The sequence below is a fragment of the Cherax quadricarinatus genome, chromosome 14 (genome assembly GCF_038502225.1).
Source record: "Cherax quadricarinatus isolate ZL_2023a chromosome 14, ASM3850222v1, whole genome shotgun sequence".
In the NCBI taxonomy this organism is placed as follows: domain Eukaryota; kingdom Metazoa; phylum Arthropoda; class Malacostraca; order Decapoda; family Parastacidae; genus Cherax; species Cherax quadricarinatus.
Genome location: NC_091305.1, coordinates 6,061,252 through 6,087,713, shown reverse-complemented (window position 1 = coordinate 6,087,713; position 26,462 = coordinate 6,061,252). Strand labels below are relative to the sequence as shown.

General features: G+C 45.0%; 1 protein-coding gene across 8 annotated transcripts in view; it reads right to left on the bottom strand.

Moving 5' to 3' along the window:
* The window catches only part of LOC128695704 (carboxypeptidase D), a 246,567-nt gene that overhangs the window by 177,984 nt on the left and 42,121 nt on the right, over window positions 1–26,462 (bottom strand). For 7 of the 8 annotated variants that reach the window (XR_011391986.1, XR_011391985.1, XR_011391987.1 and 4 more), the window contains exon 2: window positions 25,259–25,285. The exons of the other annotated variant lie outside the window; for it this stretch is intronic. Coding sequence is in view for 4 of the 7 variants with exons in the window: in XM_053786545.2 (XP_053642520.1) it covers window positions 25,259–25,285 (27 nt within the window). In the remaining 3 variants the exon portion in view is untranslated. The remainder of the gene's footprint in view (window positions 1–25,258; window positions 25,286–26,462) is intronic. 8 annotated transcript variants of the gene reach the window in all.

The window sequence follows — 26,462 nt, the reverse complement described above, 5'->3', positions numbered from 1 at the left end:
AGTGCTTCTTGTCTGTCTCCTTTTTTAAAGATTGGGACTACATTTGCTGTAGGCAATCTCCCTGTTTCGATAGAGGTATTGAATATTGTTGTTAGGGGTACACATAGTGCCTCTGCTCCCTCTCTCAGGACCCATGGGGAGATGTTATCTGGCCCCATTGCCTTTGAGGTATCTAGCTCACTCAGAAGCCTCTTCACTTCTTCCTCGGTTGTGTGCACTGTGTCCAGCACATGGTGGTGTGCCCCACCTCTCCGTCTTTCTCGAGCCCCTTCTGTCTCCTCTGTGAACACTTCTTTGAATCTCTTGTTGAGTTCCTCACATACTTCATGGTCATTTCTTGTTGTCTCTCCTCCTTCCTTCCTTAGCCTGATTACCTGGTCCTTGACTGTTGTTTTCCTCCTGATGTGGCTGTATAACAGTTTCGGGTCAGATTTGGCTTTCGCTGCTATGTCGTTTTCATATTGTCTTTGGGCCTCCCTTCTTATCTGTGCATATTCGTTTCTGGCTCTATGACTGCTCTCCTTATTCTCCTGGGTTCTTTGCCTTCTATATTTCTTCCATTCCCTAGCACACTTGGTTTTTGCCTCCCTGCACCTTTGGATGAACCATGGGCTCGTCCTGGCTTTTTCATTATTCCTGTTACCCTTGGGTACAAACCTCTCCTCAGCCTCCTTGCATATTGTTGCTACATATTCCATCATCTCATTAACTGGCTTCCCTGCCAGTTCTCTGTCCCACTGAACCCCGTTCAGGAAGTTCCTCATTCCCATGTAGTCCCCTTTCTTGTAGTTTGGCTTCATTTGTCCTGGCCTTCCTGCTTCTCCCTCCACTTGTAACTCTGTGTATTCGAAGCTTAAAACCACATGATCGCTGGCCCCAAGGGGTCTCTCATATGTGATGTCCTCGATATCTGCACTACTCAAGGTGAATACTAAGTCCAGTCTTGCTGGTTCATCCTCTCCTCTCTCTCTCTTGTAGTGTCCCTTACGTGTTGGTACATGAAGTTTTCCAGTACCACCACCATCATCTTAGCCCTCCCTGTATCTTGGCCCCCATGTGGTTTCAAGTTCTCCCAATCGATCTCCTTGTGGTTAAAGTCACCCATGATCAGGAGCTTTGTCCTGCATGCATGAGCTCTTCTGGCCACTGCAGCAAGTGTGTCGACCATCGCTCTATTGCTCTCGTCGTACTCTTGCCTTGGCCTCCTGCTGTTCTGTGGTGGGTTATACATCACTGCTATTACCACCTTGGGACCTCCAGAGTGAAGCGTTCCTGTTATGTAATCACTTTCTTCTTCACTGTCTCCTCTCTCCAGCTCATCAAAATTCCATCGGTTTTTGATCAGTAATGCCACTCCTCCACCCCCCTGTTCCCTCTGTCTTTCCTCAGGATCTGGTATCCCATTGGAAAGATGGCATCTGTTATCAAACCTGTAAGCTTGGCTTCTGTGAGAGCTATGTTGTCCGGTGATGCCTCTTTGACTCTTTCGTGCCACTCCTCCCACTTATTTGTTATTCCATCAGCGTTTGTGTACCATACCTTCAGTTTCCTTTCCAACACTGTGGTTTGGGGGGCCTGTGAGGGTGGGAGATCTGGTAGCATACTGTGGGATTCTATAGCTGGGTGTTGGGTGGAAGCTGTGAGTGTGGATTGTAGTTTGTGTTGGGATGGTGTTCTGAGGATAGTTCTGTGTGTGCTTGCACTTGCTGCTCTGTTCTGCTCTGATTGACCTCTGCTGGTTCCAACCTTGTCTCCTTTCGTAGCTCCTTTCGCTGTTTTGTCTTCTCCCTTAGCTGTTGTCGTTCTGTTTGTGTTCTGTCTCTGTCTAAGAACACCCTCATGTACTTTTCCGAGTATTTCAACCGCGGTTTCTCTTGGAGGATCCTGTTCCGTACTGTTTCTGTCCTGAGAATCAGCTTGATCGGTCGTTTTCTCCCCTTGAAGTACCCCCCTATTCTCTGAAAATTTACAATCTCGTCCATGTCTTCTTCACCTATTTCCTTGATGATGTTCTCAATCTCCTTTCTTTCTGCCTGCCATCTTTCAGTGTGTGTCCTTTCCTCTCTCTCCTGAAACCCGTGGATAAACAATGATTTTGCCCTTTCCTCCTCCCATTGCCTCTCCCTCTGTGACTCTGGTTCCTGTCTGTACATGGTCATTTTCTCCCTTGTTTTTTCCAGTGACTCTTGGTAGCATTGTTGTTCCTTTGCATTTGACCTAACCCCCTCTCCACCTGCACCCAGCTGCTCTCCCCGTTCACTCCTTGGCCCTTCTTGGCAGGTTGATATGGCCTTAGCTTAATTCATATCTCCCTCCTTCCTGTTCGGCCTCTCAGCTTCATATGCTGTGTCTTCTCTGGTCAATGCCCATGTAACTTGCTTCAGCCTGTTTACCTCATCTTCTAGGACCTTTATCCTGGTTATTGCAGTTTCGGCTTGTGCCTCCCAATTCTTCTTCTCCTCCAACCTCTCTTCTAATTTTGCAGAAAGCTCTGTCTCCATTTTTTCAGAAAAGCTCTCCTAATTTTCTCTCCCACTCTTGTTCCATCCTTTTCCACTGCTCCTCCATCCACTCCTCCCTACCAGAACCATTCTCATCTGATCCCTGGTTCCTGCGAGTCCCCACCATGCTTTTTTTTTAAAAAAAGAGAGAGAGAGTGAGAGAGAGAGAGAGAGAGAGAGAGAGAGAGAGAGAGAGAGAGAGAGAGAGAGAGAGAGAGAGAGAGAGAGAGAGAGAGAGAGAGAGAGAGAGAGGGAGGGAAGGGATAGGTAGGAGAGAGTGAGAAGGGAAAAGGGAGGAGAGAGGGGGAGAGTGAGAAGGGAAAAGGGAGGAGAGAGAGAGAGAGAGAGAGAGGAGAGGGGAGAGAGGGCCAAAAAGAGAGGGGAGAGAGAGGAGCAGAGACAGGGGAGAAGGGGGGAGAGAGGGGGAGATGGAAGAGAGAGAGGGGAGAGAGAGGATAGGGGGAGATAGAGGGGAGAGAGAGGATAGGGGGAGATAGAGGGGAGAGAGAGATGGGAAATGGGAGAGGGGAGAGATAGTGAGAGGGGGAGAGATGTTAGAGGGGGAGAGACGTTAGAGGGGGAAGGTGTTAGAGGGAAGAGATGTTATAGGGGAGAACGGAGAGTTGGGAGAGGGAAGAGAGATGGGCAAAGGGAGAGATAGGTAGAGAGAGAGATAGGTAGTGAGAGATATAGGTAGAGAGAGATAGGTAGAGAGAGGTATAGGTAGCGAGGTATAGGTAGAGAGAGGTATAGGTAGAGAGAGGTATAGATAGAGGTAGTGAGAGAGATAGGTATAGAGGGAAAGAGATAGGTAGAGGTAGAGAAACAGGTACTGAGAGATAGGTAGAGAGAGATGGATAAAGAGAGGTAGAGAGATAGGTATTGAGAGAGAAAGAGAGAGAAAGAGAGGGAGGGATTTCAGGTCAGTTAACAGGAAGGTATGAAATCTTGTGTATGTGTGTGTGTGTGTGTGTACTCACCTATTTGTACTCACCTATTTGTGGTTGCAGGGGTCGAGTCTTAGCTCCTGGCCCCGCCTCTTCACCGGTTGCTACTAGGCCCTCTCTCTCCCTGCTCCATGAGCTTTATCAAACCTCGTCTTAAAACTGTGTATGGTTCCTGCCTCCACTACGTCATTTTCTAGGCTATTCCACTGCCTTACAACTCTATGACTGAAGAAATACTTCCTACTATCTCTCTGACTCATTTGTGTCTTCAACTTCCAATTGTGGCCTCTTGTTTCTGTGTCCCCTCCCTGGAACATCCTGTCTTTGTCCACCTTGTCTATTCCACACAGTATTTTATATGTCGTTATCATGTCTCCCCTGACCCTCCTGTCCTCCAGTGTGGTCAGGCCGATTTCCCTTAATCTTTCTTCATAGGACATTCCCCTTAGCTCTGGAACTAACCTTGTCGCAAACCTTTGTACTTTATCTAGTTTCTTGACGTGCTTTATCAAGTGCGGGTTCCAAACAGGTGCTGCATACTCCAGTATGGGCCTGACATACACGGTGTACAGTGTCTTGAATGATTCCTTACTAAGGTATCGGAATGCTGTTCTCAGGTTTGCCAGGTGCCCATATGCTGTGTGTGTGTGTGTATGTGTGTGTGTGTGTGTGTGTGTGTGTGTGTATGTGTGTGTGTGTGTGTGTGTGTGTGTGTGTGTGTGTGTGTGTGTGTGTGTGTGTGTGCATGTGTATGTGTGCCCCTACTTCTAAGTATTCATACTGCTAATAAATATCAGTAGTAATACCCGTATTTCTAAAACTACCAACAGTGATTCTAGCACTTATCACTTCTACTTATAAAACACAGAAAGTAATTAAGTTGTAAAATTTAGCTTGTCTCAGCTTCTAGGAGTGTCTGACGTCACCCTCACTAGGCTGCCCCTCGCTAGGCTGCCCCTCGCTAGTCAACACTATCTTCACCTTATCTATGCTATTTCTGCTCTAATTCTGGTAATAACTTGCAGGAGTGAGTGACCAGTATCTAACAGTGACGGAAGACCAGGATTCAGAACCCCACAACAACCCCAACAGGTGAGTGATACCTTGCGCTGGCAGTGATGCGATGACAAGTTGCCAGATGCTGATGACGTAGTCGTCGTACATACGCCTTCTATCACTATTTTGAAAATTCTTCACCCATGATCTTTATAACCGTATATGCTCATACATCCCGCGTCCCTCAAGTGATTTCACTTATGACAGAATACATTTCACTTATATTAGAATACACTTCACATTCGGTGTTACACTTTACATGTATAATGTCACACAACTGTTGTGACGTCACTGCTTCAGCAGGCCTACTGCCACCTTCCCTTGTTATATATTATATTTTTCCTTTCTACTTTTGCTTATTAACTTTTTCACTCTCACTGTATGGTGCCCCACATTTCACTTGTTATCCAATCTCTCGAAATTCTTGAACACCCGCTTCCACACTCACTTGAATCTTTGTATATTTGAATCTGTGTAGCAACAGAAGCCTACTAGCACTAACGGTTTGACTCTATGAAATATTAAAGATTTCAGGCTTCCTCTCGACTTTTTTTAACTAATAACTCGGGTTATCACTCGTAGGATTATTCACTGACGTTGTCACTACCACTGATTACTGCTAGCAGATACTGCACGACTTAAAAAACACTAAAGTTCTCGGAGACTTGTCACCCACGTCTGCTGACTGACTCTGTGTGTGTGTGTACTCACCTATTTGTGGTTGCAGGAATCGAGTCTTAGCTCCTGGCCCCGCCTCTTCACTGGTTGCTACTGGCCCCTCTCTCTCCCCGCTCCATGAGCTTTATCAAACCTCGTCTTAAAACTGTGTATGGTTCCTGCCTCCACTACGTCATTTTCTAGGCTATTCCACTGCCTTACAACTCTATGACTGAAGAAATACTTCCTAATATCTCTCTGACTCATTTGTGTCTTCAACTTCCAATTGTGGCCTCTTTGTTTCTGTGTCCCCTCCCTGGAACATCCTGTCTTTGTCCACCTTGTCTATTCCACACAGTATTTTATATGTCGTTATCATGTCTCCCCTGACCCTCCTGTCCTCCAGTGTCGTCAGGCCGATTTCCCTTAATCTTTCTTTATAGGACATTCCCCTTAGCTCTGGAACTAACCTTGTCGCAAACCTTTGTACTTTCTCTAGTTTCTTGACGTGCTTTATCAAGTGCGGGTTCTAAACAGGTGCTGCATACTCCAGTATGGGCCTAACATACAGTGTACAGTGTCTTGAACGATTCCTTACTAAGGTATCGGAATGCTGTTCTCAGGTTTGCCAGGCGCCCATATGCTGCAGCAGTGTGTGTGTGTGTGTGTGTGTGTGTGTGTGTATTCACCTATTTGTAATCACCTATTTGTGGTTGCAGGGGTAGATTCATAGCTCCTGGCCCCGCCTCTTCACTGATTGCTACTAGGTCCTCTCTCTCCCTGCTCCATAAGCTTTATCATACCCCTCGCCTTAAAACTACGTATGGTTCCCGCCTCCACTACGTCACTTTCTAGGCTATTCCACGGCCTGACTACTCTATGACTGAAGAAATACTTCCTAACATCCCTTTGATTCATCTGAGTCTTCAACTTCCAATTGTGACCTCTTGTGTCTGTGTCCCATCTCTGGAACATCCCGTCTTTGTCCACCTTGTCTATTCCGCGCAGTATTTTATATGTCGTTATCATGTGTGTGTGTGTGTGTGTGTGTGTATGTGTATGTGTGTGTGTGTGTGTGTGTATGTGTACTCACCTAGTTGTACTCACCTAGTTGAGGTTGCGGGGGTCGAGTCCGAGCTCCTGGCCCCGCCTCTTCACTGATCGCTACTAGGTCACTCTCCCTGAGCCGTGAGCTTTATCATACCTCTGTGTGTGTGTGTGTGTGTGTGTGTGTGTGTGTGTGTGTGTGTGTGTGTGTGTGTGTGTGTGTGTGTGTGCGTAGTTTTACCGACTTCAGTTTGCTTGTAAAGTTTTATTTAGATCATTTACGGTGAGTGTCACACTCCTCAGGAAGACAGTCGTACCACAGTAGTACACTCCTCCCCCCACACTATGGAGCACAAGCAACGCTCTCATGTTGAACCTGCAACCAGTTAGGTACTCCTGGAAATGAGGTACTTAGCGAGCGTCATCAGTTGTCTCTTTTCCAACTTACCGCGATACATGCAATTATTGCAATGTTTCAATGTTGCTGCATCGTACTCGCACGAAGCTTCTCATTATTATTATTATTATTATTATTATTATTATTATTATTATTATTATTATTATTATTATTATTATTATTATATATCAGTGGAAACAACTGCAAAATGTAAAACTGTTTTAGATAAGCTTGCAACATGACTTTCATATGAAGAATTAGACACATGTGCAACATTTCGTTTTATCTTACAGATGTTTCGCCATCCAGTGGCTTTATCAATACAATACATGAACATAATCTGAGTACTGTGGAGATACATAGAGAAGACAGTGGAAGACGAGGTTCACTCCATTAATAGACTGAACACAGCTTAAGACTGATTACCCCAAACTCCTCCTTTTCTTCCACCGTTCATCTTTGTATTGGACTGAAGAAGCCACTGGCTGGCGACACGTTTCCTCAATAAAGATTCCCAGTTGTTACACAAGTGTGTCATCCTTGAACATGTTGATTCGTTAAAGCATTTACATCACGTCTGGAACCGTGCCTGCAAGTCTGTGTACTATCCCATAACACTCTAAATCCTTCCTTAAGTACCTTTCACTAGTTTTGAAAGTTTGAAGCCAGTTAGAAGAAACATTCTCAAGGTTAATACTGCACTATTGTCAAGGTTAATACTACACTATTGTCAAGGTTAACACTGCACTATTGTCAAGGTTAATACTGCACTATTGTCAAGGTTAATACTGCACTATTGTCAAGGTTAATACTGCACTATTGTCAAGGTTAATACTGCACTATTGTCAAGGTTAATACTGCACTATTGTCATTCAAATGCCAAAACTGGCACCTACAGTGTCCAACACTAGTCCGAACCTTCATATAGACAAGAGGCACCAGCTTTGAAAGTTTGAAGCCAATCAGAAGAGGCGTTTTCAAGTTATCGCGCGAGAACCTCGGAGAGAAATAATGAGACAATGATGCTGAATCATAAGAACATAAGAACATAAGAAAGGAGGAACACTGCAGCAGGCCTGTTGGCCCATACTAGGCAGGTCGACTACTGGGATCGTCACGACGAACGACAACAAGGAAGATAAGAATATTGTTGTTGTTGTTGGTCCTTCAAGCATTCTGCTTGAAGGACAGGAGTAGGAGACAAAGGGTATGCTTTCCTGGGGCTGGGATGGAGGACATTGTTAGCCGGCTTGACAACATCATGAATGGTAATGGGATCAATCGTATTATTTGCCTCAGTGCTGGAGGCAATGATGTAGGCAAGTGTAGAAGTGAGGATTTAGTTAGAAAGTTCAGGACAGCTATAGACATAATTAGGAAGAAGGGGGGGCGCCCTGTTATATGTGGCATTTTGCCAAGAAGAGGTGTTGGTAATGAATGGTTGTCCAGAGCAATTGGTATTAATTGTTGGCTGGATAAACACTCTAAGGATAATGCAGTACCATTCATTGACAACTGGGACAACTTCTATGGCCGAAATGACATGTATGCCAGGGATGGGGTTCACTTATCCAGGGCAGGTGTGGGTTTTCTTGCTAACTCAGTTGACGGGGTTGTTAGGACTTTAAACTAGGATTAGTTAGAGGTATGGGTTTAGAAATGATTAATAATGAGTATGGATATATTGACTTTATGCTTTGATATTAAGAATCTTAATAGTAACTGTCATGGAGTAACTCTGGGTAATTATAATTTCAGAAATTGTGTAAAAACAAAGATGAATAGGAAAAATGTGCAGAAGAAAAAACATATGATGGTATTTTATGCTAACAGTCGAAGTGCAAGAAATAAAATTAATGAACTACGTTTGGTAGCATGTGCTGTGAACTTTGATATCATTGCATTAACTGAAACGTGGTATGATTTAAAGAGTCGGGATATGACTGCTGAGTGTAATATTCAGGGATTTAAGTTGTTCAATGTGGATAGATGTAATGGGAAGGGGAGAGGAGTTGCATTGTATGTTCGAGAAAATATTAATTGTTGCATAAAAACAGGTATAAAAATAGATGGAGCAGTAACAGAGTCTGTTTGGGTAGAGTTCGTGGAGGGTCAAGAAAAACTAATTCTAGGTGTAATATACCGACCTCCAGGCTTGGATCACGATAGAGGGAGACTTCTTTGGGACGAAATTGTTAGGGCTTCTGGACACAATAACATAGTCATAGTAGGGGACTTTAACTTTAGTCAAATTGACTGGAATTCTTTGACAGGTAATCTAGAGTCCAGTGACTTTATGGAAACAGTTCAGGACTGTTTTCTGAAACAAAGCGTAACTGAGCCTACCAGGGATAATAATTTGCTAGACCTAGTCTTGTCAAATAAGGAAACACTCGTGAATAATCTGGAGATCACTGAAGAGCTTGGCGCAAGTGATCACAAATCCATCACTTTTAGCATTAATTGGGAATGCAAGAATAATGATAATACAGTAAAAATCCCTGATTTTCGTTCTGCCGATTATAATGGACTTAGGGAACATCTATCTAATCTTGATTGGGGTTATCTAGCTAATGATTTTATTGACGATAATCATACTTATGAATATGAAGGGATCTGCTTTTATGATTGTTTTCTTAATAATGTACACAGTGCCCAGAGTATATACATTCCCCAGAGAGAAATTAGGTCTAATAATAACTATCCCAAATGGGTTAACAGGAGGCTAAAGCATCTATTAGGGGAGAAAAGGGGAATTTATAGGCGCATCAGAAGAGGAGAGGTTAACCTTACTGACCAATATGTTCAGCTTAAAAGAGAAGTAAAAAAGGCGATTAGAAAGGCTAAACGTGACTATGAAATTAGAGTTGCTAATGAATCAAAGACTAATCCAAAGGGGTTCTTTCAAGTGTATAGGACGAAGGTGAAGGAAAAAGTAGGACCTCTGAAATCTGGGAATGGACAGCTGACGGATAATGAACTGGAAATGTGTTCCTTATTTAATGACTATTTTTTGTCAGTTTTTACACAGGAAGATGTAAATGAGATTCCAGTAATTAACAATTATTTAGTTCCTGATGAATTTAAGTTAACTAATAATACTGTCACGAGGGACATGGTTATTAAACAGATAGACAAACTGAAACAAAATAAGTCCCCGGGACCCGATGAGTTGTTTTCAAGGGTACTTAAGGAATGCAAGATGGAGCTTAGTCAGCCATTAACGAGTGTATTCAATGCGTCCATCCTTACCAGTGTTGTGCCAGAGATGTGGAGGATGGCTAATGTGGTTCCTATATTCAAATCAGGGGATAAGTCCACTCCTTCAAATTACCGTCCAATAAGCCTGACATCTATAGTGGGCAAGTTATTAGAATCAATTATAGCTGACATTATCAGAAGTCACCTTGAAGAGCATAACTTGATAAATGAATCTCAGCATGGATTCATGAGAGGTCGTTCCTGCCTGACAAACTTACTGACGTTCTTCAATAGAACATTTGAGGCAGTTGACAGTGATAAGGAATATGATATTGTTTATTTGGATTTTAGTAAAGCCTTCGACAGAGTACCTCACAAGAGACTCTTAAGAAAAGTGGCAGCTCATGGTATAGGAGGTAAAGTTCTAGCATGGATTGAGGCATGGCTTACCAATAGAAAGCAGAGAGTTACCATTAATGGACGAAATCTGAATGGCCATTAGTCACTAGTGGCGTTCCACAAGGATCAGTTTTAGGCCCTCTCCTGTTCATAATTTACATTAATGACCTTGATGAAGGGATTACTAGTGACATGAGTAAGTTTGCTGATGATACAAAGATAGGCCGTATAATTCACTCTGAGGAGGATATCAATGAACTCCAGGACGATTTGAACAAATTAATGTCTTGGTCTGAAAAATGGCAGATGAAGTTTAATGTGAATAAGTGTAAGGTACTTGCCCTTGGTAATGAAAATGACCCTCGAAGCTATAATCTAGGTGAAGTAGAGCTTGGTCATACAGAATGTGAAAAAGACTTGGGAGTCATGGTAAGCAGAAATCTAAAGCCAAGACAGCAGTGCCTTAGTGTGCGCAACAAGGCCAACAGATTACTTGGATTTATCTCAAGAAGTATAAGTAACAGAAGTCCAAAAGTTATTTTACAGCTCTATACATCACTAGTGAGGCCTCATTTAGATTATGCTGCTCAGTTTTGGTCCCCTTACTACAGGATGGACATAGACTCATTAGAGAACATACAGAGAAGAATGACTAAAATGATTTACTGTGTAAGGAACCTCTCGTATGAAGATAGACTTAAAGCCTTAAATCTCCACTCTCTGGAGAGGCGTAGAATTAGGGGAGATATAGATTGGTAGGTAAAACACATATGCAACAGTTAGGTATCTTTATTTCGAAACGTTTCGCCTACACAGTAGGCTTCTTCAGTCGAGTACAGAAAAGTTGATAGAAGCAGAAGATACTTGAAGACGATGTAATCAGTCCATCACCCTTAAAGTTTTGAGGTGGTCAGTCCCTCAGTCTGGAGAAGAGCAGAACGAACGAACGAACGAAAGTTCAGGTAAGATCCCAAATGGGATGAGCGGGGAAGACGGGACAGACGAAGAATAGTGCTGGAGAGGAGTGTTCTTAGTCGTAGAAAATGAGCCAGGGCTTAACCCAGCAGCGAAGGCGATCGTGGGACAGATATTGAGAAGAGAAATTCAGGCTCTTCTGTTAGGACTCCAGTGGGGTGAGCGAGGAGGAAGGGACATGCGACGTTTAGGGCTAGAGAGGAGTGTAGAACTGGGCCATGTCTTAACCCAAAAATGCTAAGGCAAACGTGGGTCAGAGAATGGTACCTGTCATAGAAGGTACCTGTCAGCGGATCCAAGGTTATTTGTAAGTAGGGTTAGGAGCAGGATCATGCAAGGAGTAGAAAAGGTTGTGTTGGTTTGTGGGTCTGCGAATGTCTTCGTCAAGGAGAGAGGTCCAGTAGTCATGTCGTGTCTCAAGTTTGTCTATCTGTCTGTCACTGAGCCTCTTCCAGTACAGATTCAGCGCAGGGATGTCTAACTGGGCATGGAGAGACTCGCTTGTGGCGAACTCCTCCCATCTGACATCAAGCACCCAGCGCAGCGCCTTGTTCTGGACACGCTGCAGTTTAAGTAAGTTTGTTTTTGCTGCAAGAGAGAGGGCTAGAGGAGAGTAAGTTATCAGAGGACGTATTAGGGATTTGTAGAGGTGTAGTTTGGTGCGTTGAGAGGCATGTTTCAGCTTGTAGAGGCCCGCAAGGGCCTTACTAGCTATTGCATGCCTTGAGTGAATGTGTCCGTGTAAACGAAGAAGGTAGTCAAGATTAACGCCAAGGACAGTGACAGATTGTGTGATAGGGAAGTAAGTGCGGGTGTCAGCTGTTCTGAGTTCGACAGGTAATGGAGGATCACGTTTCCTGTAGTTAAAATATGTAATGCTGGATTTAGCTGCATTGGTTTTGATCCTCCATTTTTGTTCCCAGATGGCTATCCTGTCGACCTCATTTTGTGTTTTGTGTGTGAGTGTATCTATATTGGCATGAGTGATAAGTTGTGTAATGTCGTCTGCATAGGCTAGTGTGATGGAGTTGTGGTATACAGGTGTTGGAATGTCATTAGTGTATAAAATGTAGAGGGTAGGGGAGAGGACAGATCCCTGGGGTACTCCGGCTTTTAGTGTGAAGTAGTCAGAGTAACAGCCTTGGAATTTGATTCTCATGGTACGGCCGTCTAGGAAGTTGCAGAGGAGTTTACGAGTAGTGAGAGGCAGGTTGAAGTTAGTGCAGAGTTTGTACTTGAGCCCTTCGTGCCAGACAGTGTCAAAGGCCTTTTCAACGTCTTTTGCAACCAGGGCTGTCCTGTTTCTTTGTTTTGTGTTGATGTGGATGTAGTTGAGAATGATGTTAATGGCATCCTGTGTGGATCTGTGTGTTCTGAAGCCAAACTGGCCATCAGAAAGTAGAGAATTGTGTTCCAGGTATCTGCGAAGGCGATGATTGATGAGTTTTTCAAAGAGTTTTCCTAAAGTTTCGAGGAGGCTGATAGGGCGATAGTTTCTAGGGTCAGAGTGGTCTTTATTGGGTTTAGGAAGGAGGATAGCAGTAGCAGCTTTGAAGAGGGAAGGGAAGTATCCAGAGGCAAGGGAGGCATTGAGGAGGTTTGTGTAGGCAGTAATGATAGAGTCAGGAAGGTGTTTCAGGATAATATGGTTTAGGCCAGAAGCACCAGGAGCCTTGGGAGGAAGGTGTCTGAGGAGAGTTTTAATGTCTGTGTTGGTGAAAGGAGTGTCGAGTTCTTGGGAGGAGGTAAGAGAGTCTAGATGTATGTGGCTGTCTGGTGTTGTTTCTTGTGTGTGTGCAGTGTTCCAGTGTTCTATGTTCTGAATGTGTTGAATAACGTTAGGGTGAGGTGGGTGAGCGTGGAAGATGTTCTCCCAGATGTGTTTGAAGATATTGGCAGCAGCCTGCGGGTCTGAGATGTGTGTGTTGTTGTGGGTGATGTGTTTGAATTTGTTGGTGGGAGTTGTGCCTCTGATTTTTTTGATAAAGTTCCAGAAGGCTTTAGTGTTTTTAATACGCTGCTTGTCTGCTTGTTGTATGAGTTGTGACCAGTGATTGTTGTGGTCTTGGTCTAGGCTGCGTAAAATATCGTTTCTAAGGTAAGTGAGATCTAATCGGACTTGATTAAATCTATGTGTGTTGTAGAGGAAGCGGTTGTGGTAGCAGATAATTAGTCTTCTTGTTCTGAGTGACGGTTTGAAGGAATAACGAGTGGTGTGAGTTTTCTTTGGTATTGCGATGTTGGCTGCTTGTGTAATGGTGTCCTGGATGAGATCAAGTTGAGTATCGATGTCAGAGATGGGTTTGTTGTTGTAGTCATAGGTGAGGTTAATATTGTCTATGTGTTGTTTGAAAGCATCCCAGTCAGCGTTCTTGTAGGAGAAGGAAGGTGTGGTTGGAATGAGGATAGGGTTGGAGGAGATGTGTAAGATGACTGGGATGTGATCAGAGCCTGTAATAGGGCCAGGTGAAATGTAGTGTTGAAATAGAGAGCTGGCTCGGTTTGCCAGAATGATGTCTGGTTTGCCTTGGCCCGTGTGGTTGTAGAAGGTATTGAAGTCTGGGCCAAGATGAATTAGGTGTTTATGGTTTGTGAAGTTGAGTAATTGGAGACCAAGTTGGTTGTTACTGGCGTGATGAAAGGCGGTGTGTTTGGCATTCATGTCAGCTAGTAGGTATGTTGGTGTGTTGGTGTAGTTGAAGACTAAGGAAAGGTCGTGTATGTTGAGAATAGTGTTTGGGCGAGCATAGGTGGTGAAAAAGATAAAGGGACCGAGGTGGGTGTGTATTCTGACTGCAAGACAGTGTTGGTGAAAAAAAGGGATTGGGAGAAATTCGTGTTTTATGTTGGAATTAACAAGGATGGCAACCCCATCGTGGGGATCATAGGGGGACTGTAGTGCAGTATAACCATAATGGCGGATGCGTTGAGGGGCTTTGAGGCAGGTACTGTTTAGCAAAACAATATCTGGCCTCTCTGCTTCAAGTAGCTCGGCCAGTAGGTGTCTAATTGTAAAGTAAGAACGTACGTTGAACTGAATCACCTTAAACGTGATTTAATGGTTTCGTCATAGCAAAGTTAATGTCGGGGGAGGAGTTTGGATTAAAGCCCTTGATAGTGGTGCCATCAGTGGATGTGTGTTTGTAGGTGCTACGGACCCGTTTCCTGGAAGGGGAGGAAGAGATGGATCTGTTTTTATGTTCTTTGGTCTCTCTGTCAGAAGTTGGGGCAGGTTTAGGTTTGAGTGGATTTTGTCTGGAGGAGGTGGAGTTGGACCTGGATGAAGTTTTGGTTGTGGTGGAGGAGTGGGCAAAGGTGGATGCAGAGGAAGTGGAAGCTTTGGTAGGGGATAAGGAAGTGGAAGCTATGGTAAGGGATGAGGAAGTGGAAGCTATGGTAAGGGATGAGGAAGTGGAAGCTTTGGAAGGGGATGAGGAAGTGGGGGGAGGGGTGGTCGTAGCAGCAGCAGTAGGGGTGTTGGTGGGAGGTGTGGAAGTAGTGAAGAGGGGTACGGGAGTAGGAAAGCTGATTGGAGTAGGAAGTGGGGGGGTGGGAGAGAGGGAGGAGGGAGAGGTTGTAGTAGGCTTAGAAGAGAAGCAGGAAGGAGGGATAATTAAAGAGGGAAGATTGTTAGCAGACAAGATTAGGTTAAGGACATGTGAGTAGTCTGATTGGTAAGCTTGTGAGATTACCATCGCAGAGTGGGCAGCAGTGGCGAGTTGACAGTTAGTTTTGTAGTCTAGTGTGGGTGTAGGTGTAGAAGGAGAAGTGCTTGTAGTCTGTGTGTTGGTGTTTGATGTGTGTAGCGTAGAAGAGGTAGACCAAGTGCGTGGGGTGGCCCAGGCATTGGGGGTAGGGGAGGGAGGTATGAAAGGGGAGGGAGGTGCCGGGGAGGGAGGTGCAGGGAAGGGGTTGGGGAGGGAGGGAGGTTGGCTGGCTCTGAGGGTGGAGAGAATGTCTTTTCTAGTAGGGCAGGAGTTTGCAACTGCAGTGTGTGACCCGCCGCAGTTAGAACATTTAAGGGGGAGGTTGCAAGTGTTCCAGAAGTGGCCAGTTGCTGAACATCTGGAGCAGGTTTGTGTGGAAGTGCATGAGATTTTGTCGTGGCCGAATTTGTAGCATTTCAGACATTGTGTGATGGGGTGGAAGTTCGGAGTGAAGAGAGAGTTTGGAGGAATGCGGATGGTCTTGGCAAGGATTCCTTGATTGAAGAGTGTAGAGGCGTCAGAAGGAGTTGAACAGCGTATTTTGAGGATGGTAGAGTTTTCAGGTCTGTAAATATCGTCAACAGAGACTTTGTTCTTAGTACTAATGTCTTTGATTAAGTCTTCTTTGTCTGTGTCATAGGCAGTCAGGAGAGAATAGTCTACGTGTTTTGCGATCACTGTGCATTTTGCGCGGTGCTCAGGAGTCCAAATAATGGTGAAACCTGCGTTGAGAAGTTTTTGTCTGGTCTCGGTTGAGGTGTACGTTTCGTAAGAATGTCTGTCAAGAAGTAGTTTGAAGCCTGAGTTGGTTTTAAAGACTTTCAGTTGAGGAGCGCCAGTGATCTGGTACAATAAATTTCCAGGACAGATAGTGGCATGATCAGATTTAGAGTATTTGAGGTTAAGCGAGAAAGAACTGGGTTTGGAAGAGGTAGACGCAGGGTAGGCCTTAGAGGCAGGAGTAGACAGAGTAGAGGCAGGTGTTGGCAGTAGAGAAGGAGTGGTAAGGGGGAAGGAAGTGGAAGGCATTGAAGGCATCGTAAATTAGATGTGGCGGCCAAATCTGAGAGAATAATTGGTTAGGCAAGTACGTGTGAAGTAGACACACGTACTTGCCTGGTTATAACTTTAAAGTTTCTTGTGGAGTCCGTCTCTGGAGGCACAGGACACTGAGGAGGTGAGCTGTAGCTTGATGGAGCACTGTATGCTCTGAACGGTGAGGAGAGGCAACACTGGCTGTATGGCGTGCAGATCACACGTACTGGCTGAGGCGTGGAGACTTCAGACAGCAAAAGGAGTGCAGGCAGCCACCGACGCACCAATCCTGATGGTGAAGACGAAGGTCCAGTAACCACCACCCGGTGAGGAGAGCAACTCTGACTGTGAGCGATGAGGAGAGCCAACACTAGCTGTATGACGCACAACAACGAACGACACCTGAGAGGTCAGGTCACTCTCAAAACCAACAATTCTCACTTGAAAGGGTTGTCTAAGGCGTTTTCTGTACCAAGAGGCCATGTGTTGCAGTGTCTGACAAGATGAACATCAAAATGGTATACAATACCGACAGGTTGGTAGGTAAGACACATAGGCAACAGTTAGGCAACTTTATTCCGAAACGTTTCGCCTACACAGTAGGCCTACTTTCTGTATTCGACTGAAGAAGCCTACTGTGTAGGCGAAACGTTTCGGAATAAAGTTGCCTAACTGTTGCCTATGTGTCTTACCTACCAACCTGTCGGTATTGTATACCATTTTGATGTTCATCTTGTCAGACACTGCAACACTAAAACTCCCGCTTCACACACGGAGGGCCCGGGTTCGATTCCCGGCGGGTGGAAATTCCGACACGTTTCCTTACACCTATTGTCCTGTTCACCTAGCAGCAAATAGGTACCTGGGTGTTAGTCGACTGGTGTGGGTCGCATCCTGGGGGACAAGATTAAGGACCCCAATGGAAATAAGTTAGACAGTCCTCGATGACGCACTGACTTTCTTGGGTTATCCTGGGTGGCTAACCCTCCGGGGTTAAAAATCCGAACGAAATCTTATCTCTTATCTTATCTTATCTTAACACATGGCCTCTTGGTACAGAAAACGCCTTAGACAACCCATTCAATGCTAAATGTAATTGATTTGTGGTCGCTAGCACCCAGTTCCTCTGAAACTTCTAAATTATTAACAAGGGATTCATTGTTTGCCAGAACTAAGTCAAGCAGGCTATTACCCCTTGTAGGTTCTGTCACAAACTGCTTCAAAAAACAATCCTGAACTACTTCTAAGAAGTCGTATGATTCTAAATTCCCAGTCAAGAAATTCCAATCAATATGACTAAAGTTAAAGTCTCCTAGAATTACTACATTATCGTGCCTTGTGGCTCTAACAATTTCCTCCCATAGTAGTCTCCCATGGTCCCTATCTAAGTTTGGGGGACGGTATATCACACCTAATATTAATTTTTCATGCCCCTCTGAAAATTCTATCCAAACAGACTCTGTATGTGTTACTTCAGACCTAATACCCGTTTTTATGCAACAGTTCAAGCGATCTCGGACATACAATGCCACCCCACCCCCTTCCTGATACTTCTATCTACTTGGAACACTTTAAAACCCTAAATGTGACATTCTGCAGGCATGTCCCGACTTTTTGAATTAAACCACGTCTCAGTAATGGCAAATACATCAATGTTACCTGCACTAGCAACTAGTCTCAACTCGTCCATCTTATTCCTAGCACTGCGACTATTTGTGTAATATATATTTAAAGACCCTCCTCTCTCTTTACCCTTCCTGCTCCTTTCTGTTATTCCACTAAACCTATTACTGTCCTTGTCAATTTGTGCCACTGGCTTTCCAATATCTACCTCATTTTGCCTATTACTAGTTCTCCTAGTACTCATATTACTACACTGCGACTTGACTGTTTTCCCGCCAAAACCCATACCAATAACTATTCCTGTTTAAAGACCTAACAGCTCCCTCCACTGCAGTTGCCAATGCCCCCACCCCAGACCTAGGTAAGTGAACCCCATCCCTGGCATACATGTCATTTCTGCCATAGAAGAGGTCCCAGTTGTCAATGAATGTTACTGCATTTTCCTTACAGTATTTGTCCAGCCAGCAATTGACACCAATTGCCCTGGACAACCATTCATTTCCAACTCCTCTCCTTGGCAAAATACCACATATGACAGGGTTCCCACCCTTCCTCCTAATTATTTCTATTGCTGACCTATACCTGCTAATCAGGTCTTCACTCCTACGTCTGCCAACATCGTTGCCACCAGCACTGAGACAGATAATAGGATTGCTCCCATTACCTCTCATGATGTCATCCAGACGGCTAACAATATCCTCCATCCCAGCCCCAGGAAAGCAAACTCTCTGTCTCCTACTCCTGTCATTCAAGCAGAACGCCCTATCCTCATTGTTCGCATCGCTGTTGGGCCGTGCGGACGCACTGAGCAGTAGCTCCCACTAATCCTGGTTTCTGCGCAGTTTTCACTGTTCAGACATGGCGGAGTACACCGGCAGGAGGATTAACACAGTCTGCATTGAGCTGTTGAGGGGTTCTCTGAGCCCTGCTACGATGAACGTCGTTCTTCCTGCAATTATTAGGGATTTATATGGTATACCTAACGAGGAACTGTATGGTGTGGCCCTTAATGGGGTGAAACGAGTATTTGTGAAGTTCCTGAGGACTAGCTACTACAGCAGTGTGGTGGAGGAGTACCAGGAACGCCGAATGTGCCTCAACTCGACGATGGATGTGTGCTTGCATGACGTGTCTACTTACTATACGTGGGTACGAGTGAGGAATGTACCCTTTGAGGCAACTAAGTTTGGTATAATGGAAGTTTTTAGCAAGTATGGAGTCATTCATGAAGCCAGAGGTGGGGTATGGAGGGATGGACCATATGAGGGCCTCCCGGAAGGGTCATACAACATCAAGATGACCCTCAAGACGCCTATACCTTCGTATGTCATGTTGACAGGCACCAGAAATCAGGTATATGTGTCGTATGTGGGGCAAAGGAGAACGTGTCGTCTTTGCGGCTCTTATGATCATATAGCGGCGCAATGTGCACGTAGAGTTGCCCCGGGGGTGTCAGCCCCGGTGGAGGACGTCCAGCAAACGAGTGTGGTGGCGGCGGCGAAGACTGGGACTCCTCTATGGAGTGAGGAGGTGGAGAAGGAGGGTGAACAGATGGGGACGTGTGTCACACTCCCGGTGGAGGAGGGAGTTCCTACTCCAATGCCTGTGGTGGTGGAGGAAGTGGGGGAGTCGACACAGGAGGTGTCCTTGGAGTCAGTGCTCCAGGAATTCTTGGAGGAGGCCGTGGTAGGAGAGGACATGGATGGACGGACCAGTGAAACGCAGCAATTGCAAGGGCTGAGTGAGAAGTCGGAAGTAGCAGGGAATACTGGAAAGGATATACTTGTAGTGGCAGAGGTACACAGGGAGGATGTACCTGAGGAAGAGGTGGCTTTGGTAGGCAGCTCTAGGAAGAGGCCAGTGGGGTTGACTGAATTAGATGATGTTTTAACACCTGGGCAAAGACCAGGTAAGAAGGCATGGGCAGAGGTGGTCCGCAAATCCCCTACAGGGGGGGGAGTACAGGGAAAATCGGGGGAGAGACAAGGGGGGGTAGGGGGTCCTATTAAAAAGAGTAATAAGGAAAGTGTGAGCAGCTTGAAGGGAAGTGTGAGCAAGCCACAGCGGCACAGAGGTAAGCCGCCTCTCCCTGGCCATTCAGGTGTGTAACGATAAATGCTAATGGCCTAAAAACTGAGGTAAAAAGGGTCTGGTTGGAGTGGTTCCTCAAAAGGTACGACGTTGATGTTTGTTTCCTACAGGAGCATAACCATAAGTCAGGTAGTGAGTTGAGATTGAGAGGATATAAGTTGTTTGTAAGCATGGCAACGCTTTTAAAGGGCGGAGTGGCTGTTTTAGTAAAGGAGACCAGTCCATTGCGAGTCATGGGGTGGGAGGAGGGGGGTGGGGGGAGGGTTGTTCGGGTGGATGGGTGGTGGGGGCAGAGTAGGGTATGTTTTGTGGGAGTTTATATGCCTGCGATTGGTAATGTAAGGATAAAATCAGATTTTGTTCGTGACGTTTTGTTATATTATCTCAGGGGTTTACCTGCCATAGCGATAATTGGAGGTGATTGGAATTGTGTGATTAGGCATGTAGACGTAGTACCTAGGGGGGCGGGGTGCGTGTTGGGTGTCTTAAGGGATGCTTTGTGCGATGTCGGGGTGGTAGATGTGGTTGGCAGGGGGGGGTATCAGGTTGAGCATACCTATGTACAGGGGAGTTATGAGGCAAGGTTGGATAGGATTTATGTGAGGCAGGGGATAGGAGTGGAGAGAGTTAGAACAGTAGACGTGGGTTTATCAGACCACAGAGCAGTGTTGGCTGACCTTAGGGTGGATGGTATTCCGAGAATATATCAGAGCTATTGGAAATTAAATGTGAGGCTTTTACAGGAGGAGGATCAAGGTCGGTCTTTTCAGTCATGGTGGAAAGGCTTTTGGGAGGCTAGGGATGAGGAGGTGGATTTGCTAGATTGGTGGGAGTTGCAGGCAAAGGTGAAAATTGTAGAATTTTTTAGGAAGAGGGGCAGGGAAAGGGCACGCTGGAGGTTTGGATTGCAGAATTATTTAGAGGGTCAGTTGAATGATTGTTATGCGGGGGGGGGGGTAGGGAGGGAGTGGAAGGAGATATGGGGGAACTTAGGAGTCATTTAGTAGAGATGCATAATGAACGTTTTGATGCACTCAGGGTCAGGGCAGGATTGGAGGACGTACTAAAAGGTGATAAGCCAACCGGGTATGTTCTCAGAAAATTCAAGGACAGACAGTTGAGGAATACCGTGACGCATATTGTTGTGGAGGGTGGGGAGGGTTATGTGAGGGGACAGGGCCTCACTGACACAGATTCTATCAGTAGGTATGCTGATGATTGGTTTACGGAGAAATGGAAGAGAAGGGGAGGGGTGGGTGGGTTAGAAACATTTAGAGGGATGAAGGTTTCGCAGGGTATGGGGCAGGGGGATCGGGAGTTGGAGGGAGGCATTACGGGGGAAGAGGTGGGGGAAGTGGTGAATGGGTTGAGTCAGGGGAAGGCACCGGGAATAGATGGGTTATCTACTGATTTTTACAAAGCACATTGGGTGGTACTGAGGGAATGCCTAGTGGCAGTTCTGAATTATATGTTGAAATGGGGCAGAATGGCGCAAACACAGAGAACTGGGGTCGTTGTCTTGGTGCCAAAGAAGGGAGGAGAGGAGAAGGGTTTGGGAGATTATCGTCCGTTGTCGTTAATGTGTACGGATTACAAAATTTTTGCGAAGGTATTGGGGAACAGGTTAAAGAAGGTAATTGGGAGTAGCGTACATGGGGGTCAGTATGGGATTCCGGGACGGACTATGAAGAATGGGCACAGTGTGATAAGGGATTTTATAGAGAACTGTCAGGGAGGGGGCGTCCTTGGATTGGATTGGGCTCAGGCATATGACTGCGTGAAGAGGGACTTTTTGTGGGGCTGTTTGGAAAAATTGGGTTTTGGAGGGGGGGTCGTGAGGTGGGTGCGCATTCTGTATGAGGGGGCTGTCATGAGGGTGCAGGTTAATGGTAAGCTGGGGGGGGCGGTGATGATGGAACAGGGATTAAGGCAGGGTTGCCCGCTGTCACAGTTGCTCTTTGCATGCGTGCAACATCCTTTCTTTGAGGCTGTGGACGACGCATTGAGGGAGGTGGGGGGGGGAAGTATGGGGGGCATCGTAGGTTATGTGGATGATACAACTGTGTTAGTTACGAGTGGGGAGGCTTTACGAAGGGTGGGAGAGGTCATTAGGAGTTTTGGGAATGTTTCAGGAATGGTAGTTAATTTAGCAAAGTCTAGGTTATTGGAAGTAGGAACATGGGTTGGGGGGAGATTGGGGGAGGAAATGGGATGGACGGTTTGTGACAGAATTAGGGTGTGTGGGATATGGTATATGAAGCATTTGCAGGAATGTAGGAGGATTAACTCAGAAGCAGTCACGAGTAGGGTTATAGGCAAGTTAAAAGGTTTGAGGGCCAGTGAAGTGGCGTTACAGCAGAGGGCGTTGGTAATTAACTCGGTGGTGTATAGTAAGGTCTGGGGTGTAGCGGAGGTGTTCCCTTTGGGGGTGCAGGATATACAGGAAATACAGAGGAGGGTGTTGAGGTTTGTGTGGGGGTTTGGGAGGGCCTGGTTGTCCTTAAAGATGTGGTCATGACGGAGGTGAAAAGGGGGGGACTAGGTTTGTTGGCCTTAGGGCCTAGGGTAATGGTATTATATATTAAGCAGAGGTATCTAAGGGTGGGGGGGGAGGGGGGTGTTAGGGTGGATAGGGTGATGAGGGATGCTAGAAACTGGTGGAGTGGTAGGGATTTGAGAAAGTGTGAAGATGTAATAAGATTCATGTTGGCAGTGGGGCAGGTAAAAAGGTTGAAGGTAAACGCAGTGGTGGGTGTGGCGTGGGGAAGGGGTGTATTGCAGGGGGCCGCAGTATACCCCATGTATAACTGGAGGGTCATATGGAGGGAGTTCAGGAAGCTTAGGATACCAGCAAGGGTTAGGGAGTTGGTGTACCGTTTTCTAATGGGTGTGGTGGCATCTAAGTATATGTTGCATAAGATGGGGTTGGTTAGAGAGGCAACATGTTTATTCTGTGGGGAGGAGGAGACGGCATATCATGTGGTGTATTTTTGTTCATCTTTGGAAGTGGTGAGAGTCTGGATGGCGGGGGTTATTAGGCTGTTGGGGGGGGGGAGTTGGTCTTTTCTTAGATCGTTGTCGATGGATGTTAGTGGGGTAGCAAGCGAAGTGGGCAGGGCTTTGATGTATGTTATGGCAGATTATTTGCATGTTTCTTGGGGTATGAGGCAGATTTCAGGGCAGTTGAGGATAAAAGCGTTAGCAGCGCGGTTTTATAGGACACGGTGTAGGAATAGGTTAATATATGGGGGAAAATGGGAATCAAGTTTTTCGATAGGTTATCGTAATTTTACTGTAGCAAAGCTTCTAAGGGAACAGGGGGGGGGGCAAGGGTAGAGTCTCTTTTATTGTGAGGGGGGGGAGTGTAAGGTTAGGCTAGCAGTGTGGAAGGTGGTGTGAGGGTGAGATAGTGAGAGCATATATTTATGGAATGGTTATGTTCCTGCAGAGATATTTGATATTGGCGATCAGTACCTTGGATACATAGTCATACATGGAATGCCTTGCATTGCATATTTTGGTTGGGTATATTATTGCATTCACTATCGAGGAGAGGTGGCTTAAGTGGCTGTTATGGTTTTTTAGGTCAAGTAGTACTGAACACGTGCAAAAATGATATTGCCAGTGAATAGCAGTAATTCTTTTTATTAACATTGAGAAGGGTTTTAAAATATAAAATAAAGCAAGGAACACTGTAGTCAAGTACGTTAGTATAGAATGATGCTTATTTTGTAGTTTTAACATGTAGCTGCAAGTACTTTCCATATTGCCCTTGTGGATTAGCTTTTCTTTAGATATAATTAGTATACAAGTATTTCCTTTATAACGGTACTTCTTTATAGAAGGAGGATTGTAATATCTTTGCACACGTTAATGTGACGAATATGACTGTCAAGGATGTTTAATTGTGTTTCAGATAGGGAGATTAGGATTTTGTGTTCAGTCATTAACAAGTTTGATCTTAAGCTAGGAGTTAGTTAGTGGTAGGGGTGTACCTGTTTGGTATTTCATGAAGGGGTTTCTTTTTATTATTTGCCCCGTCCTTGTGGGGGGAGAACCCAGTTGATATGTTTCAATGATAATTCTAGTCTTGGTTTATATTAAATATTTACATAGGTTGTTTAAAGTTGAGGTAACATGAAGTGTATTCTTTAATTTTATGTGTAAAATCCATGTCATACAATGATGTTCTGACAGTTTGAATTTCTTTGTTGTTGTTTTATTATTATTGATATTAGATATTGTGGGTGTATATTCTTCCAATTATACAAGTGTGTGTGTATGGTAACATAATGTACATATCTGGGTTGCTATGTACTTTTATATTTTTGTTGTGGTTTATGCATAACCAAATTCTGTAATTCTCATTAAGGTTTAATGAGGTAAGGGCATACCGTGATTGTTAGGTTACTTAAGGGTTTTTTCTCAAAACGGTGCATGCATATATTTTTTGTATGCACTGGCATTATTAATTATTGTTAAAAGGGGGATTGGTAGGTCATGTTGTTGGATGTGTAAATGGTGGTAATACACCTACGGGTAACGGTTTATTTAAGTACTGGGATTGTGTGGTAGAGGAATTTTTGTTAATATCCAGTATAGTTCTTATTATTAATCACATATACGTCCTTGTAAATACGTGTGATATTCTTTGGATTATATAGGTAGTATTTATGAATTTATTAAATCCACCTGTATGTTCGGGTGTGGGTTGCCTTCGTGTAGAACGTGGAATTGTTGTTTCATTTTTAATGGATAACATGTCTTAGTTTATGTAACGTATGCATAGAATACATTTACATATGTATTGTGCTTTCTAAATAAAATAAAAAAAAAAAAAAATATCCTCCATCCCAGCCCCAGGAAAGCAAACTCTCTGTCTCCTACTCCTGTCATTCAAGCAGAACGCCCTATCCACATACCTAACTTGGCTATCCCCAACAACAACAATATTCTTACCTTCCTTGGTGTTGATCGTCGTGACGTTCCCAGTAGTCGACTCACATTCGTCGGGTAGCACTGAGAATGTATTAGATGTTTCCACAACAGTTTCCACGGCAGTCTCTTTCTTCTTCATCGTTTCTCCCTTTCCATTCGTCTTCTTGATCGTCAACTTCGTTCCCTGCTGTCCAGCCACTGACCAGTTTCCTTTCTTGACCTGAGGACTCAAAACAGGAGGACTACTACGAATCTTCTTGTTTTCCTCGGTCAGTCGCCGAATATCCATCTTCGCCATCCTCAATTCTTCCTTAAGCTGTTGGTAAAGTTGCTCGATGGAGGGCATCTTGCTTCAATTCGTACAGAGCGCGCAAACAGGTCTTCACAGAGCTAAGTACACGTCACCACTGAGAGCTAAGTACACGTCACCACTGAGAGCTAAGTACACGTCACCACTGAGAGCTAAGTACACGTCACCACTGAGAGCTAAGTACACGTCACAACTTAACCTGTGAAATTTTTAAATTATTCCCGGTCACTTGTTAATTCTCCAACCCAACGAGGTTACCTGTAGTTATGTACATAAAACAAGAATGACTCGAGTCTATGACTTCAGAGAGAGAGAGAGAGAGAGAGAGAGAGAGAGAGAGAGAGTATTAAAGACAGACAAAAAAAGAAACTCACCTTTTATCATCCTCGACATCCTCGTTGCTTGCGAGAGAAAAAAAATAAGTTAGGTCATCTTACAGCATCACATTAAGTAGTACAAACATTAATACATGAACCACCACAGAGAAGAATATTCGCTAAGGAGGGAGGGTTGGGGGGGAGGAAAGAGGGAGGGAGGGAAGAGGAAGGTTACCTTGAGGTTACCTGGAGGTTATTCCGGGGATCAACGCCCCCGCGGCCCGGTCCATGACCAGGCCTCCCGGTGGATCAGGGCCTGATCAACCAGGTTGTTACTGCTGGCCGCACGCAGTCCAACGTACGAGCCACAGCCCGGCTGATCCGGCACTGACTTTAGGTATCTGTCCAGCTCTCTCTTGAAGGCAGCCAGGGGTTTATTGGTAATTCCCCTAATGCTTGATGGGAGGCTGTTGAACAGTCTTGGGCCCCGGACACTTATGGTGTTTTCCCTTAGTGTACCAATGGCGCCCCTACTTTTAATTGGGGGCATTTTGCATCGCCTGCCCAGTCTTTTACTTTCGTAGGGAGTGATTTCTGTGTGCAGATTTGAGACCATTCCTTCCAGGATTTTTCATGTGTAGATTATGATATATCTCTCCCTCCTGCGTTCCAACGAGTACAAGTCAAGTGCTTCCAAGCGTTCCCAGTAGTTAAGGTGCTTGACAGAACTTATACGTGCAGTAAAGGATCTCTGTACACTCTCTAGATCTGCGATTTCACCTGCTTTGAATAGAGATGTTAATGTACAGAAGTATTCCAGCCTAGAGAGAACAAGTGATTTGAAAAGGATCATCATTGGCTTGGCATCTCTCGTTTTGAACATTCTCATTATCCATCCTATCATTTTCTTTGCACTTGTGATCGTGGCACTGTTATGATCCTTGAAAGTGAGATCCTCAGACATTACTACTCTCAGGTCCCTTACATTATTTTTCCGCTCTATTGTATGGCCGGAGTCAGTAGTATACTCTGTTCTAGTTATTATCTCCTCCAGTTTTCCATAACGGAGTAGTTGGAATTTGTCCTCATTGAACATCATATTGTTTACCGTTGCCCACTGGAAAATTTTGTTTATATCTTCTTGGAGGTTAACCGCGTCCTCAGCAGATGACAGCCATACCCCCGGCCGGGATTGAACCCGCGGTCATAGAGTCTCAAAACTCCAGCCCGTCGCGTTAGCCACTAGACCAGCTAGCCACAA